At 37.3% G+C, this 13,781-nt stretch overlaps 1 protein-coding gene and 1 non-coding gene across 7 annotated transcripts in view; one reads left to right on the top strand and one right to left on the bottom strand.

Moving 5' to 3' along the window:
* Positions 1-13,781, top strand: part of SRSF11 (serine and arginine rich splicing factor 11) — a 43,218-nt gene that overhangs the window by 4,573 nt on the left and 24,864 nt on the right. For 2 of the 6 annotated variants that reach the window (XM_046000234.1, XM_046000192.1), the window contains exon 2: positions 9,502-9,723. In XM_046000234.1, coding sequence (XP_045856190.1) covers positions 9,524-9,723 — 200 coding nt within the window. In that variant the 5' untranslated portion in view covers positions 9,502-9,523. The other 4 variants (XM_046000222.1, XM_046000213.1, XM_046000208.1 and 1 more) reach the window with 3 other exon arrangements.
* On the bottom strand, positions 13,137-13,242 carry LOC123928416. The gene has a single exon (XR_006815694.1). It is a non-coding gene; the product is annotated as a U6 spliceosomal RNA (small nuclear RNA).

Below are 13,781 nucleotides of genomic sequence, written 5' to 3'. Positions count from 1 at the left end.
TTAGTTTTATTTTTTTGGTTTATTTTCTTTCCATTGAAGGAAAAAAAAGCTGAAATGGGTGGTTATAGAGCCATCTTTTTATGTCATTAAATAAATGTTGATTGTCTTTTCTAAAATCATCTGAGAATGTTTCCCACTATTCCCAGTGATTCCTACTCCTAACCTTTAAAAGCTATTTTCTTGCTCATTTTTCCAAGAGCAAAGTTTCCCTGACTGAAAATATTAATTTTATAGGGTTTTGGAATTTGCCTGCTTTAAAGTAGTAAAGTAATATGAGAGAAAATCATGGCACCAAACCCTAGAGTGTACTTCATACATTGTCTTTGTGTTAATACATACAAAACAACTAACAAATAAATCTGTTTAAAAATTGATTTTAATTAAAATCCACTGTTTTAAAATTTGACTTTATATCACTCCCTGCTGATAATTTTGTTCTGTTGGATTTGGCTTACAACTTCATTTGCTCAATACTTCAAAAAGAGAGAAACCACATGATTATACATCGCAAATATTGTTCTATACCAACAAAGCCCCCCAACTGTTTCATTTTTTTTTTAAGATTTTATTTATTTATTTGACAAAGTGAGACACAGCGAGAGAGAAGACTCAAGCAGGGGAGTGGGAGAGGGAGAAGCAAACTCCCTGCTTAGCAGGGAGCCCAGTGCAGGCTCATCCCAGGACCTTAGGATCATGACCTGAGCCAAAGGCCAGCACTTCACCAACTGAGCCACACAAGTGCCCCTCCCCAACTGTTTTAATAAGATAATGTGAGGATCACTGAGACTTTATTCTTAGTGTTAACTTAGGTTGATAAGAGGAGAATATAAAAATAATTTGATAGTTAGTTGATGATCACAACCAATGGGTTTTTACTTAAAAATTTGATACTCAAATTTGAAAGCAGAATATACTCACAATTGCAATCAAGGTAAATCTAGTTTAACTTTCAGAATAACTTCAAGACTGTCCAGAGTTTTTTTCCACATCCGTTTTCTTCCCCATCACTTAAAATATCACAGTTGCATATACTTAACAAGAAAGGTACCATCATTGGGATGGTGAAATACTAGTGAACATTTAAATATGTGGTCCTTACAGTGCAAATCTGTGAACCCAGGTTGTTCTTCATCTTTCTAGAGATACATGTTTTGCCCTCGTCGCTGAATTTATTTACTGTTAATACAGCTTTGATTATTTTCCACTTTAGAGATTCTGGCCTTTTTTGCCTTTAATTCATTTCCTACAAAGTTACCTTCCCATCGTCTCTTCCCTCCAAAATAATTATTTGATCAACATCTCCACATGTTTTAGACCTCAACATGAGCTAATTCCAGCTCATAGTTCATAGCTTCAAGGGACTGGGGTGGCAACTGGGAAAAAGCATTATGGTCTTCAGCTTTATCATTTGTCAGAAATTAGATCATCAAGTGTACTTAGTAACATTTTCCTTTTTTGTTTTTTTCCCATGCCTTGGTCATTTGATGGTCTGTTGCTCTGACCCATGTCACAGTACTTTTAAGATTAATCAAGCATATATGCAATTGCTTATGACTTTTGAAAATAAGAATAATAATCTTGTTCTAAAAATGTAAAGAAGTAATTGAAACCTTCCTAGGAAGATTTTTCCATGGAACATTTGTAGTTTTTTATTGTTTTGGGGGAGGATTTTTTGTTTTGTTTGTTTTAGAGAGAGAGAGAGAAATGAGGGTGGGGGGAGAGGGAGAGAGAGCATCTTTTTTTTTTTTTTTTTAAGATTTTTATTTATTTATTTGATAGACAGAGATTGCAGCTAGTCAGAGAGGCAGGCAGGGAGAGAGAGGAAGAAGCAGGCTCCCTGCTGAGCAGAGAGCCCGATGCGGGGCTTGATCCCAGGACCCTGGGATCATGACCTGAGCTGAAGGCAGAGGCTTTAACCCACTGAGCCACCCAGGCGCCCCAAGAGAGAGCATCTTAAGCGGGCTCCATCCCAGTGCAGGGCCTAGCCCAACAGGGGCTCCATCTCACTATCCTGAGATCATGACTGGAACCGAAATCAGGAGTTGGACACCTAACCAACTGAGCCACCCAGGCAACCCTGGGTGGTTACATTTATCAAAAAAAGAATGTTTTGGAGGTGCCTGGGTGGCTCAGATGGTTAAGCACCTGCCTTTGGCTCAGGTCATGATCTCTAAGTCCTAGGATTGAGCCCACATGAGGCTCCCTGCTCAGCAGAGAGTTCACTACTCCCATTCCCTCTGCCCCTTCCCTGCTCATGCTCTCTCTCTCAAATGAATAAATAAAATATTTTTTAAAAAGTAAGAAGGAATTTTTGCCATCATCTGTCTGTGCATACTATTGATAAAGGCCTGCTTTAGGATCAAAAACGAATATGGAAATTTGAAATCTGTTGGTGTTATGTTTCAGTTACAGCAGCTTCTTAAAGAAAGGGCATCTAATAATAAGTGTGTTTTGCCTGTTGACTACCACTTAACAGTTTACAAAGTATTTCCACGTTCGACAGTAATGCTCTAAGGTAAGACATTGAAAAGATAAGGAAGTTGAACATAGACTTTCCTGTAATGGTATATGCCATTTTTGAGCGCCTATGTGCTGGACACAGTGCTAGGTACTTCTTATCCATAATGTTTCTGATCTTAAAAACTCATACCTTTGTCCTCATTTTTCATATAAGGGAATTGGGGCTTACGTGGCTAATTATAGATAGGCAGCACCTATTATAGTGGTTGAGAACTTGCACAGAGTGAAATGGGGGATTTGTACTTTTTTTGCACTTATAGTTTGAATATTTAACATTTTGCATTTATTACTTTATAATTTTAAAATATGCCATAAAGCCGGGGCGCCTGGGTGGCTCAGTGGGTTAAAGCCTCTGCCTTCGGCTCAGGTCATGATCCCGGGGTCCTGGGATCGAGCCCCACATCGGGCTCTGCTCAGCAGGGAGCCTGCTTCCCTTCCTCTCTCTCTCTCTCTCTCTCTCTCTCTGTCTGCCTCTCTGCCTACTTGTGATCTCTCTCTGTGTGTCAAATAAATAAATAAAATCTTTTTAAAAAAATGCCATAAAGCCTATATTAAAATGTGAGATCTTAAGAAACTCTTCTTACTATGAATATTAGCTCTTCTGATTCTTCTTTCACATGAATGATGTCCAAGGCACAGTACCAGCCTAGAATAGAGGGATGGTGTAAAATAGAACCCAATTGAGGTAACCATTCATTTTTAAAAATGAAAGACTTAATTTGTAGAGTAAGGATAATGATAGAAGTTAATATTCATCTTTTCTAAACATTTGTATTAGTATTTTCATCCTCATAATAACCTAGTGAGGTGAACATTATTATCCTCATTTTTCAGATGAGAAATTCAAAGCACAAAGTAATGAGCCAGAGCTCACAATTATTTTAATTGGTGGCAGAGCCCCTTTCGTTTGACTCTAGGCCTGCATTTTTAATCACTATAATACCTTTTAACTGTTGTAAGGATTAAAAGCCATTTTAAAAGCATTCAGTTAGTGTAGATCTTCTCGTTACTGAGTGGAGTACACTTTCTTTTTTACCAGTTTTATCAAACTTTAGAAATAATTTTCCTTCATGAAGAGAAAAGTAATTTTATGCCATAGGAAAAAAAGGTTAAAATGGCACAAATGTCTAATTCCTTGATTAGGGAAAACTATTTAGTGTTAGAATGCTTGAAACTCTTAGAATAAAGATACAACTCTACTTATCTTATCTTATCTACTATAATATCTACAGATATTTATATATATCTGTATCTATAGCTATATAATATGTGTTATATAGATATAGATTTTTTTTTTTAAAGATTGTGAAATAGTCCCTCAAAGGAATGGCCTTTTCTCAGTTGAGATTCCAAAAGAATCTAACATAGAGGATAGTATTGAGTAGTCAGTATCTGGAGCTTCTCCATCCAGATACTTATTTTGACCCCTTTCAATCCAAAAACCAAACAAATCTGTACAAATTTTGATTTTTCCAAGTAATGCATATGCATTATAGCTGAGAATACTGTACATATGTATGTAGGCAACGTATTTTAATGTTCATGCTGCCATTTTTTTCCTCTATGTTAATTTTCAAGGTGTTCACAGACCATGTGCTGCCAATTAAAAAATACAGATTTTCCTATTCGTAGATCATATAAATCAGACAATATAAAACTAGTATTTGGGGGCGCCTGGGTGGCTCAGTGGGTTAAAGCCTCTGCCTTTGGCTCAGGTCATGATCCCAGGGTCCTGGGATCGAGCCCCGCATCGGGCTCTCTCCTTGGCTGGGAGCCTGCTTCCTCCTCTCTCTCTCTGCCTGCCTCTCTGCCTACTTGTGATCTCTCTCTGTCAAATAAATAAATAAAATCTTAAAAAAAAAAAACTAGTATTTGGAAATAAATTTAAGTAGACTTATTTTTGTTCTAGTGTGTGTGTCCATCTGCCCATCTATCAGTTCCCAAATGCCTACTCATCCTTTATCCTCTTCCCTTCATTTAGATAGAGGGAAAAAAAGGGGAGCATGAGCTTTACAATTTAATATTAAAATAGACATTAATGTTTATAGAAGTGTCTAATTTATAGAATTAGAAATAAAATAGAAATACAGTTATCTGATTTATAGAATTAGAAATTAAAATTAGGATAGATCTGCAGATTAATTTTTTTAAAGTTGAGGATTTGTAAGCCACAGTTTATTTCCCAGTCTTTTGTATGCTTTCTATAGCCATAAAGGAAAAAATGTATAGCCAAATACTTAGAGAGTTTACCTCAACCATATTTCCTTATAAATCTGATAAATGCATTCATGTCTTCATAAGCAAGCCTTTGCTGAGTATACTATGTGAGTGAGGCATTTGTGAAGTTTTTAGCATATTGATAATAGTAAGTTTTATCAAATACTGTGTATGTTGTTGGGCATGAGGAAACACAAGGCTAATATATCGGTCTTCCCTGTCCTCAAAAAAGTGTATTTGCAAGAGAAGAATTGCTGCTTAACAACTAATTTGATTGAAGTACTGTTGCTTTTCAGATTTGCAAAATTGTGTCAATTAGGGGAACTCATTTCTTCTATCATTGTGCACAAAGGTGACTAACAACAGGTGACTTGATTTATCCAACTGGGAACATGATATCTAGTGGGTAGAGTGATTATACATACACATATACTATATTCTATTCTACTATATAGAATACTATATTCTATGACAGGTTACTTCTTTGCTTTGGATTAGAAATAGCATTAACCCTTGGTAAGACTGGTAATGTTTATCATTCAAGTATAGCTGGAGGCCTTCCCAATCCACTTCCAAAGATAAGCTATGACCTTTCCCTTTGCATATTTCTTTTACTTCACTTTCCATATGATACTGATAGGATCTCCTTGTAAGCCTCCCTCTGAAATATAAACTGGAAAGCATTCATTCAATAAATAATGGTCTTCCAAATTTTCTTGAAAGTTTCAAACTTATTTGTACCCTCCAGGCCTTTTATGATTTGCTATTTCCTCTGTTTTGTATTGCTCTTCCCCTAGAAATTCAAATGGCTTGCTTCCTCCTTTTATTAAAGTCTCAGCTCAATAACACATTCTCTCCTGTCTTTTATCCTGGTTCATTTTCATGACAAAACATTACTCCTGTACATGTTTGCGTATGTTTGTTGAAAGTTTGCCATACTGAAGTTATGGGAGATCAGGGACATTGCCAATCTTTTTCTGCTGTATTCCTAATGTCTAGGAAAATCCCAGAACATACCAGGTGCATAACATTTGAAAGAATTTGCAAGTTTTTTAACAACCTCTTATGACACTGAGGTTAAAGTACAAGTATGATACTCATCTCCAGATTCTGTATTTCTTATAGTTACATTTAATCAGGAGCCTAAACAAATCTGAAGTGATTTAAAACTACTGTAGTTTGGATGTATTTGTTTTTGCTTTTATGTATTTGTCTTTAGTTATTTCTATAGGCAACAGACAATAATAAGTCAAGGTAGTAGTAATTATTTAATATATTTATTAGACCTAGAAGGATTTTCAAAATTATGATTAAGTTCCTGACTGAAGTAGATTCTAAGAAGTGAAGTGAAATTTCTTTAAATCACACTTAATAAATGACAGGGTAGTATTGGCTCCAAGTCTAGTATTTTTTCCACCTGCCAGATGAGTTGAAAATAAAATATTCAGAAATTCTCCTTATTAGATAAGACTCATTTTTGCAGATTATTTCTCCACTTGGAGGCACCATCTATAGGCATATTCAGTAAGTTATACATAAACTAGTTTCTGATGATTTAAAAGATTTTATCTTATCACAAAACTCTTGTTTTGAAAATGTAATTTTAACTATGACTATGTCAAAAATGTAGAATAACATAAAAGATTTCTTTGTATCCACCAATAAAGAATAAAAAGATGCTAACATTTAAAAAAAAAAAAAGGCAGAATGAACCCCGCCTTTGTGTTTTCTTTTTATTGTAGAACACTGTGGCATGCTTGGCACATGGTAGGCATTTCTAGTAGGTATGGAACTTGTCAAGTGACAAACAAGAGAAAACAAATTAGTAGTGAATTTGATGTCCTTTATTACAGGGAAGACAGTCCTTGGATTGGGGGATTACAGTGCCTCACACGCCGATGAACACTCTTCCCAAAAGATTTCAGACAAGAGCATGTTTTAGAGAACATTAGGAGAGGCAGCACAGAGATAGGGTATGATTGGTCAGGAGACTGAGGTATTACTTTATAAAGCTAGCAGTCCAGGGCTCCTGGGTGGCTCAGTTGGTTATATGTCTGCCTTTAGCTCAGGCCATGATCCCAGAGTCCTAGGATCAGCCATGCATGGGCCTTCCTGCAGCCTCCTCACCCCCGCTTTGCTTGTTGTCTCTTGCCTTCTTCTTGTTTGTTCTCTCTCTCTCTCTCTCTCTCTCTCTGTCAAATAAATAAATAAATAATCTAAAAAAAAATACGTAAAGCTAGTAGGTCCTGTTCTCTAGGTAAGGTAACTAAAGCTGAGTTAGAGGATTGTGATTAATCTGTGTTGGGTTTCTTGATAGGTGTTTCCCATAAGTGCAGAATGACTTAGATTTGTGACATGGGCCACGCCATTAGGGCAGGCTCCCATTTTATGGCTCCTAATACAAATTAACTTTATCAAATTAAGAATCTACAGTTGGTAGTTACATGTGTTTGATTCGAAATGAGCAGGTAAATTATTTAACCTTTTTTTTTTTTTTAGATTATTTATTTATTTGTCAGAGAGAGAGCGCGAGAGAGCAAGCACAGGCAGACAGAGTGGCGGGCAGAGGCAGAGGGAGAAGCAGGCTCCCTGCCGAGCAAGGAGCCCGACGCGGACTCCATCCCAGGATGCTGGGGATCATGACCTGAGCCGAAGGCAGCCGCTTAACCAACTGAGCCACCCAGGCGTCCCGACATTTTTTATGTTCACAGATAAACATTAATGAGTGACATGCCGTTTGTTGTAATTTGTAATTTTCCTGAGGCTTACATTCAACAAACCTATCCCTTGTTTATAACAAGTAGCAGAAGTGACTTAGGCAGTAAGTAAACCTGGCTAACTGCCTCTACATCCAGGTCTTTTTTTTTTTTTTTCAAGATTTTATTTATTTATTTGACAGAGAAAGATCACAAGTAGATAGAGAGGCAGGCAGAGAGAGAGAGAGAGAGAGAGGGAAGCAGGCTCCCCCTGAGCAGAGAGCCCGATGTGGGACTCGATCCCAGGACCCTGAGATCACGACCCGAGCCGAAGGCAGCGGCTTAACCCACTGAGCCACCCAGGCGCCCCTACGTCCAGGTCTTGATAACTTTGTGTTCTAATCTCTCACAAATCACACTCTTCATTATTCTATAGATGTATTTACTAACAAAAATATTCTTGTAAGGCCTCAGGTTTTAGCCTCCAAAATATTCAGGGGCATGTAAGATATTTAACAATTGTCTTGGAATAAATAGCTCTGTCATTAAGGCATATTTATTCATGTGTTTAACACATTTATTGGACATTTACTATATGAAAGACATTGCACTAAGTCTTAAACTGACCCAGAAAACTCAACCACTTTGGAGAAGATAAATGTTAATATAACAAGTATAGTATGTAGGGTGCCTGGGTGGCTCAGTATGTTAATACTGTGCCTTCAGCTCAGGTCATGATCTCAGGGTCCTGGGATCGAGCCCCACATCAGACTTTCTGCTGCTTGGCGAGGGAGCCTGCTCCTCGCTGTCTCTGCCTGCCTGTCTACTGTGATCTCTCTCTGTAAAATAAATAAAATCTTTAAAAAAAAAAAAGAGTATGTATATTTTCGGTTGTTGAACAGAAAAGAGGAAGCCCAAACTCTGCTTGCAGAAGTTGTAGCAATGAAGGCAGGCCCCAAACAGAGCATGGTAGTTAGAAAAAAATGAAGCCTGGTCATTAATAATTTATATAATAAAATATATATATATAATATATATATAATAAAATAAAAAGACAATCTTTTTATTTTAAGCAATAATATGCATGTAAATCAAATTTTTCTGTAGGAATTTCAGATCATATACGTGAATATATTTAGGTATCATAAAGCGTGCTTTTTAAAAAAAATTGTTTGTGAAATAAGATTTGCCTATTAAGCACTAATAAGTATAACGCTAAATCTTTTTTCAAGGTTTTAGTGACAAAACAGATCGGTTACAAATTTAATGTTACCGGGGCGCCTGGGTGGTCCAGTCGGTTAAGCGTCCGCCTTTGCCTCAGGAAATGATGTCAGAGTCCCGGGAGCAACCCCCACAGCAGGGAGCCTGCTTCTCCCTCCGTCTGCTGCTCCCTCCCCCTGCTTCTGTTTTTCTGTCAAATAAAATCTTTAAAAATTTTTTTAATGTTACTAAATGTGTATATAGTAAAGATCTATAAAATTTTATAGTGATGGGGAGGAAAATTTTGGTTGCTAGGGTAGAAATTTCCTTAGTAATATCTGGACAGATCTGTAGATGTGTGAATAAATTTAGGGGGCATTTCTAGTAAGAATAGTTGCTAAGTGTACAGGTTTTTTGCAAAGGAGTTAATGTTTGTTTCATAAAAAGTTAATGCCTTCCACTTATTTCTTCAAAAAAAAGTGGGGGGGGGTGCGAACAGGAGTGACGACTTCCATTAGACCTCGGTGCCTCTCGCGTTTCTCTGGCTGCAGGCGAGGCTGGCTGGGCCTGCGCGGGGCGGAGCCGACGGTGACGCGCCCATGCGCCGCAAGGCATTGTGGGGAGCTCGGGCCCGCGAGTGAGGTGGTTGGAAGCGAGGTGGGGGCGGCCGTTTGTTTTCTCGTGGTCTCGAACTCGCGCGTTCTCATCTCCCCCCGCCACCCCCTCCCGACAAGCGGCGGGGTGGAGGAACGGCGGCGGTGGCAGCAGCGGCTGTAGCATCGGACACCCTCCTGTCTACTCTCCGGCGAATTGGTTCCTCTTCCCCCTCCCTCTCACTGTTTGTTGTGTGTTTGATGTGTTAAAGCAGGAGCGAGAACGCGAGCAGCGCCATGAGCAACACTACCGTCGTCCCCAGTACTGCGGGCCCGGGCCCCAGCGGCGGGCCCGGCGGCGGCGGTGGCGGTGGCGGAGGCGGCGGCACCGAGGTAATCCAGGTGACTAATGTCTCCCCGAGCGCTAGCTCTGAGCAGATGCGGACCCTCTTCGGTTTCCTAGGCAAGATCGACGAACTGCGCCTCTTCCCGCCAGAGTGAGTATCGTCCACCATCGCCGTTTTACTAACTCCTCCCCATTCGGGGCCTAACCTACACCATTTCCTAGGCCGTGGTCGACGCTTCCCTGGACCAGGTTGCTTTCGTTGAGGCTGCTGTTGCCTTTGCTTACGAGTTAGGCTTAACGCGGAGAAGCAGGGCCTGTGTTTTAGATATTAAAGAGACACAGCCTTTTAAAATCTTGAGGTTTGGTGGTTTTCTTCTTAAATTGTGACAACGTGGTCGTTTTTTTGAGCAGTTAGAGCAGGGCTAACCGCACTTCGTGTATTTCGTATATAGTTTTAATCGCTTTTTAAAAAAATCAAATGTTTCAGTTATTTGAAAAGTAACAGTTATCAATTCTTATGTTAATTTGATAACGAAGTTTGTTGTCAGTTCCCTTAACTTTAAGTATTGCCGTTAGCTGACTCAGGCCCAGTGAATATAATTCAGAGTTAATATTCTCACAGATTAATTCAGTGAGCCTGAATACTTAATTTTTATGCTGACAAAAATGGGTTACAGCTGAAACATAAGGTTTTCTTTTGTTTAAATAACATATACATTTTCACAGTTCTTGCGAAGGAATTCTATAGAATGTTAAATTTTTAAATTTAGAGTGTATGGCTGTTTTTATTCTGTTGTCTCACATTCTTAGTGAAAAAATATTGAATGAGTGGATTAATTGCAAAGAAAAAATAAAGCTTTGAAGTAAGATGTGATAAATGTTAGAACAAACATTTGAAATGATAAAACAGTGGTGTGCTCTCTGTGAAGAGTGAAAATACTTACAGTAACACTGTAGGTAAACACTGAGTACCCACTGTACATTGAGAGTTTTATGATGTCACTTAAGTACTAAACAGGAAATTGGAACTCTGAAGGAATCTGCTGTTGTGATGGCAGTAATAAATCATTAAATATATTTTTACTCAATTAATAGATGTTAATCATACTGCAATATTAAACATTTCCCATATTTCATGACTTTCTACTTAAATTGCTTTTACATGATTTTTAATGTTTTCAAATGAGTGTGCTTTTAATTTTTAGGGGAATATACATGTAGAGAAAGGTTTCAGAGTTAGATTTTTACGAAGTGTAGAATTCTGGAAACATTTTCGTTATTTTAAATAGAAACGACTGCTTTTAGTAATGAAGGACAAGTAGCTTTCATAATATGAACATAGAAAAATATTTTACTGTTACTCCATTTTCTGACAACATGCCCTTTGTTAAGTTGTTCATGAAATTAATAAACAGCAAAAAGGCAGAAAATGAGAGTGACATACGTGATTATTATAATCATGTTATTACTCAAAATACCTGACATACTGGACTGATTGATGAAATAATTCTTTCCAGCCCAACAAGTTACTAAGAATTTTGTTACGGTTCCTGACTTTAAAATGTTTTGTTTATTTTGAAGATGCTGTTTTTATGATGCATTTATAAAAAGATGACAGAGGTATAGGCTGTTTACTGGTTCCTCTTTACCTAATGAATGATCAATATCTTAGAGTCATGATAGACCAGAATCTGGCTTCTTTTGCTTTGTTGTCAAAGTAGTTCCATAATAACCAGGATAACTGATGTGCATCAGATAACATGGTTTGGGGTGCTGTGCATTAAGAGGATTCCTTCCCCGCTGTATTGGGAAGAAGAAATAAAAATTGACACATCTTTGCTCTTTGACACCTTCGTAAATGTTTCCGAATACAGATAGTTTCTCATCTGAAACTGTGCAAGGTTACAGTTCAGTAGATGCTAATATTATCTTCATGGCCTTCTAGATTTGAATAGGATGGATGTAGAGTCCTAGTCCTACTTTTGTTCATTTAATGTCGATTTTTTTTAAAAAACATAAATTGCAATTGCTAATCCAGCATGCATAATTTGGAACTACTTTGTACAGTTTCTTTAAGCTTACTACCGTTTTCAGAAGCAGCTTACAAGGGATAATGTGCTGTGAAGTGCTAACTAGTACTCCAAAAAGGTTCATCATTCCAAATATCTTTTTTATTCCTAGAATAAGATTGAGTGGTTCAGAATATATAGAATTCTGACTATTGTAAACATGTTTGCCACTTGATTTTTTTATAGGGTGTTTGTATTTTTTTCCCCAAAGGTACTCATATTCATCTAGATAATAAGCCTGTGACATGCTTGCTTCCTTTTGCTACTCAGATATCACCTACTCAGAGAAACCTTTCCTGATCACTGTCTGTGAAAATAAAACACTCCTGCTCCTTTCCCTGTTCAATTTAACTGCTTTGTTTTTCTCTAAAGCACTAATCACCAACTGATGGTTAAGGTTAGTTTCCTCTTTCTTTTAGAATATGTGGCTCCTTAGGTCAGCAACATTACCTACAGAGCATTTTTTAAAATACATGTATGACAGCCTTAACCCACACCTACTGAAATGCTGCTTTCAGTTATAAATGCCTATGGGGGAGGTGGTGTAGTGGTGATCCTGGTGTCTGGAATTATGCCAACAGTTCAGTGTCAACCTCCTCAAGGTTTCTCCCTTTGTTTCATTATTGAATCCCTCTTTCTTGTTTCTTTTAAGCCAAAAATTGCTGACCTTTAATTTCTCCCAGTGATCATACTGTTTCACAAGAAATAATATTCTAATCCTCTCTTTTGTATGACAGCCCTTAGAGTTATTTGAAAGCCTGTTGGTGTTCCCCTCATCTATTTCCTCTCTTTCTACAGGAAAGTTTTAATTCTGCTTGTTCCTAAAATGTGTTTTGGAAATTCAACATTGTTTGATTATCTGGTGTATGCTAGATGCTTTCCTTTTTTATCTTTAACCTGTTTAATGATGAAGGTGAAGGTGAAGTGAAATTCACATAGGTAGTTTTGCACTTCCAAATCACTCTACCAGTGTCTGAATTAGTATTTCAACCCAGTGGTGTGATTGTCCTTTATTTATGAGTGGAATCATTCTTTTACAGTAGTAAGTATTCTTTAAATATTTGGTTTTAGTGTATTTCAGAATGGAGAATATAACAGAGTGTTTATTGGGTAATGTTAATGATCCCAGTGAAGCATGTGTCCAAGTTATACATTAAATGAAGGTTTACATCAATTAAATAACTTACTTAGGTAATTATTTCAGTGACCAAAAATAGATTATTTTTAATAGTGACAAAAGACTTGCACAGGCAAGTAGCCATAAACCCATGGCTATAGCAGACTGTAGTGTAGTATGTATTTGATATTTTAAATCCTTGAAAGTTAATTCACTCAAAAACTGACTTTGAACTTCTTTGCTCATCTAGCTGGAAAACTAAAAGTATAAATTTCTTTCACAGCAAAAAACAAAAAACACCACCAAAACAACTACTGCCTTAAATTTCTAAGGACAAGTTTGCAGACATTCTAACAAAAAGTATACTAGAAGAAAACTAAAAGTATGGTATGCATCACAGATTTGAGTGTTATTCTTACACAGGGGCGTGCTAGTGTTTTCTGTATCATTACAGTTTTAGTATATGTGCTATGGATGTGGGCACCAAAAATAGATACTTTAATGATGATAGGTATAAGTAACTAATTGGTGAGGTTATCTTTAAAAATTTTTTATTACATGCAACATTTTACTCTATTTCTTATAACTAAGAACATGATGAAAGAGAGGGCATATTAGATGAACAGAGTCACATTTTCAGGTCAGTATTGCCTTTGTTTGTATTATAAGCTCAAAATTCTCCACCCAGAAATGGCTAACACAGTATTAAGGTGGCAGTTGAAAGAGTGTTATTAGCAGTCTAAACCAAAGTTCTTATACTTTAGTTCTCCAACTTTAGTTGGCATAAATACCAAGTGTCGATCTTCGAAATCAAAGCCCTCCTGTAAAGGAATTCTCACATTCATTGGGCTTGATGGAAAACAGAAAATCTGAATTTTCCATGTGCATCCCAGAAGATTGGGAAACAACCCTTAGAGGACACTTTAATTTAAAAAAAAAAAAAAAAAAGGAAAAATACTGCCACTCTTTACCTAAGGGCAAAAGCATCAAATAGGGCTTGCTCTTTCCTGTTTAGCTTCTCAT

The sequence above is a fragment of the Meles meles genome, chromosome 1, assembly GCF_922984935.1.
Source record: "Meles meles chromosome 1, mMelMel3.1 paternal haplotype, whole genome shotgun sequence".
Taxonomy (NCBI): domain Eukaryota; kingdom Metazoa; phylum Chordata; class Mammalia; order Carnivora; family Mustelidae; genus Meles; species Meles meles.
This window is presented reverse-complemented; position numbering and strand designations above follow the sequence as displayed.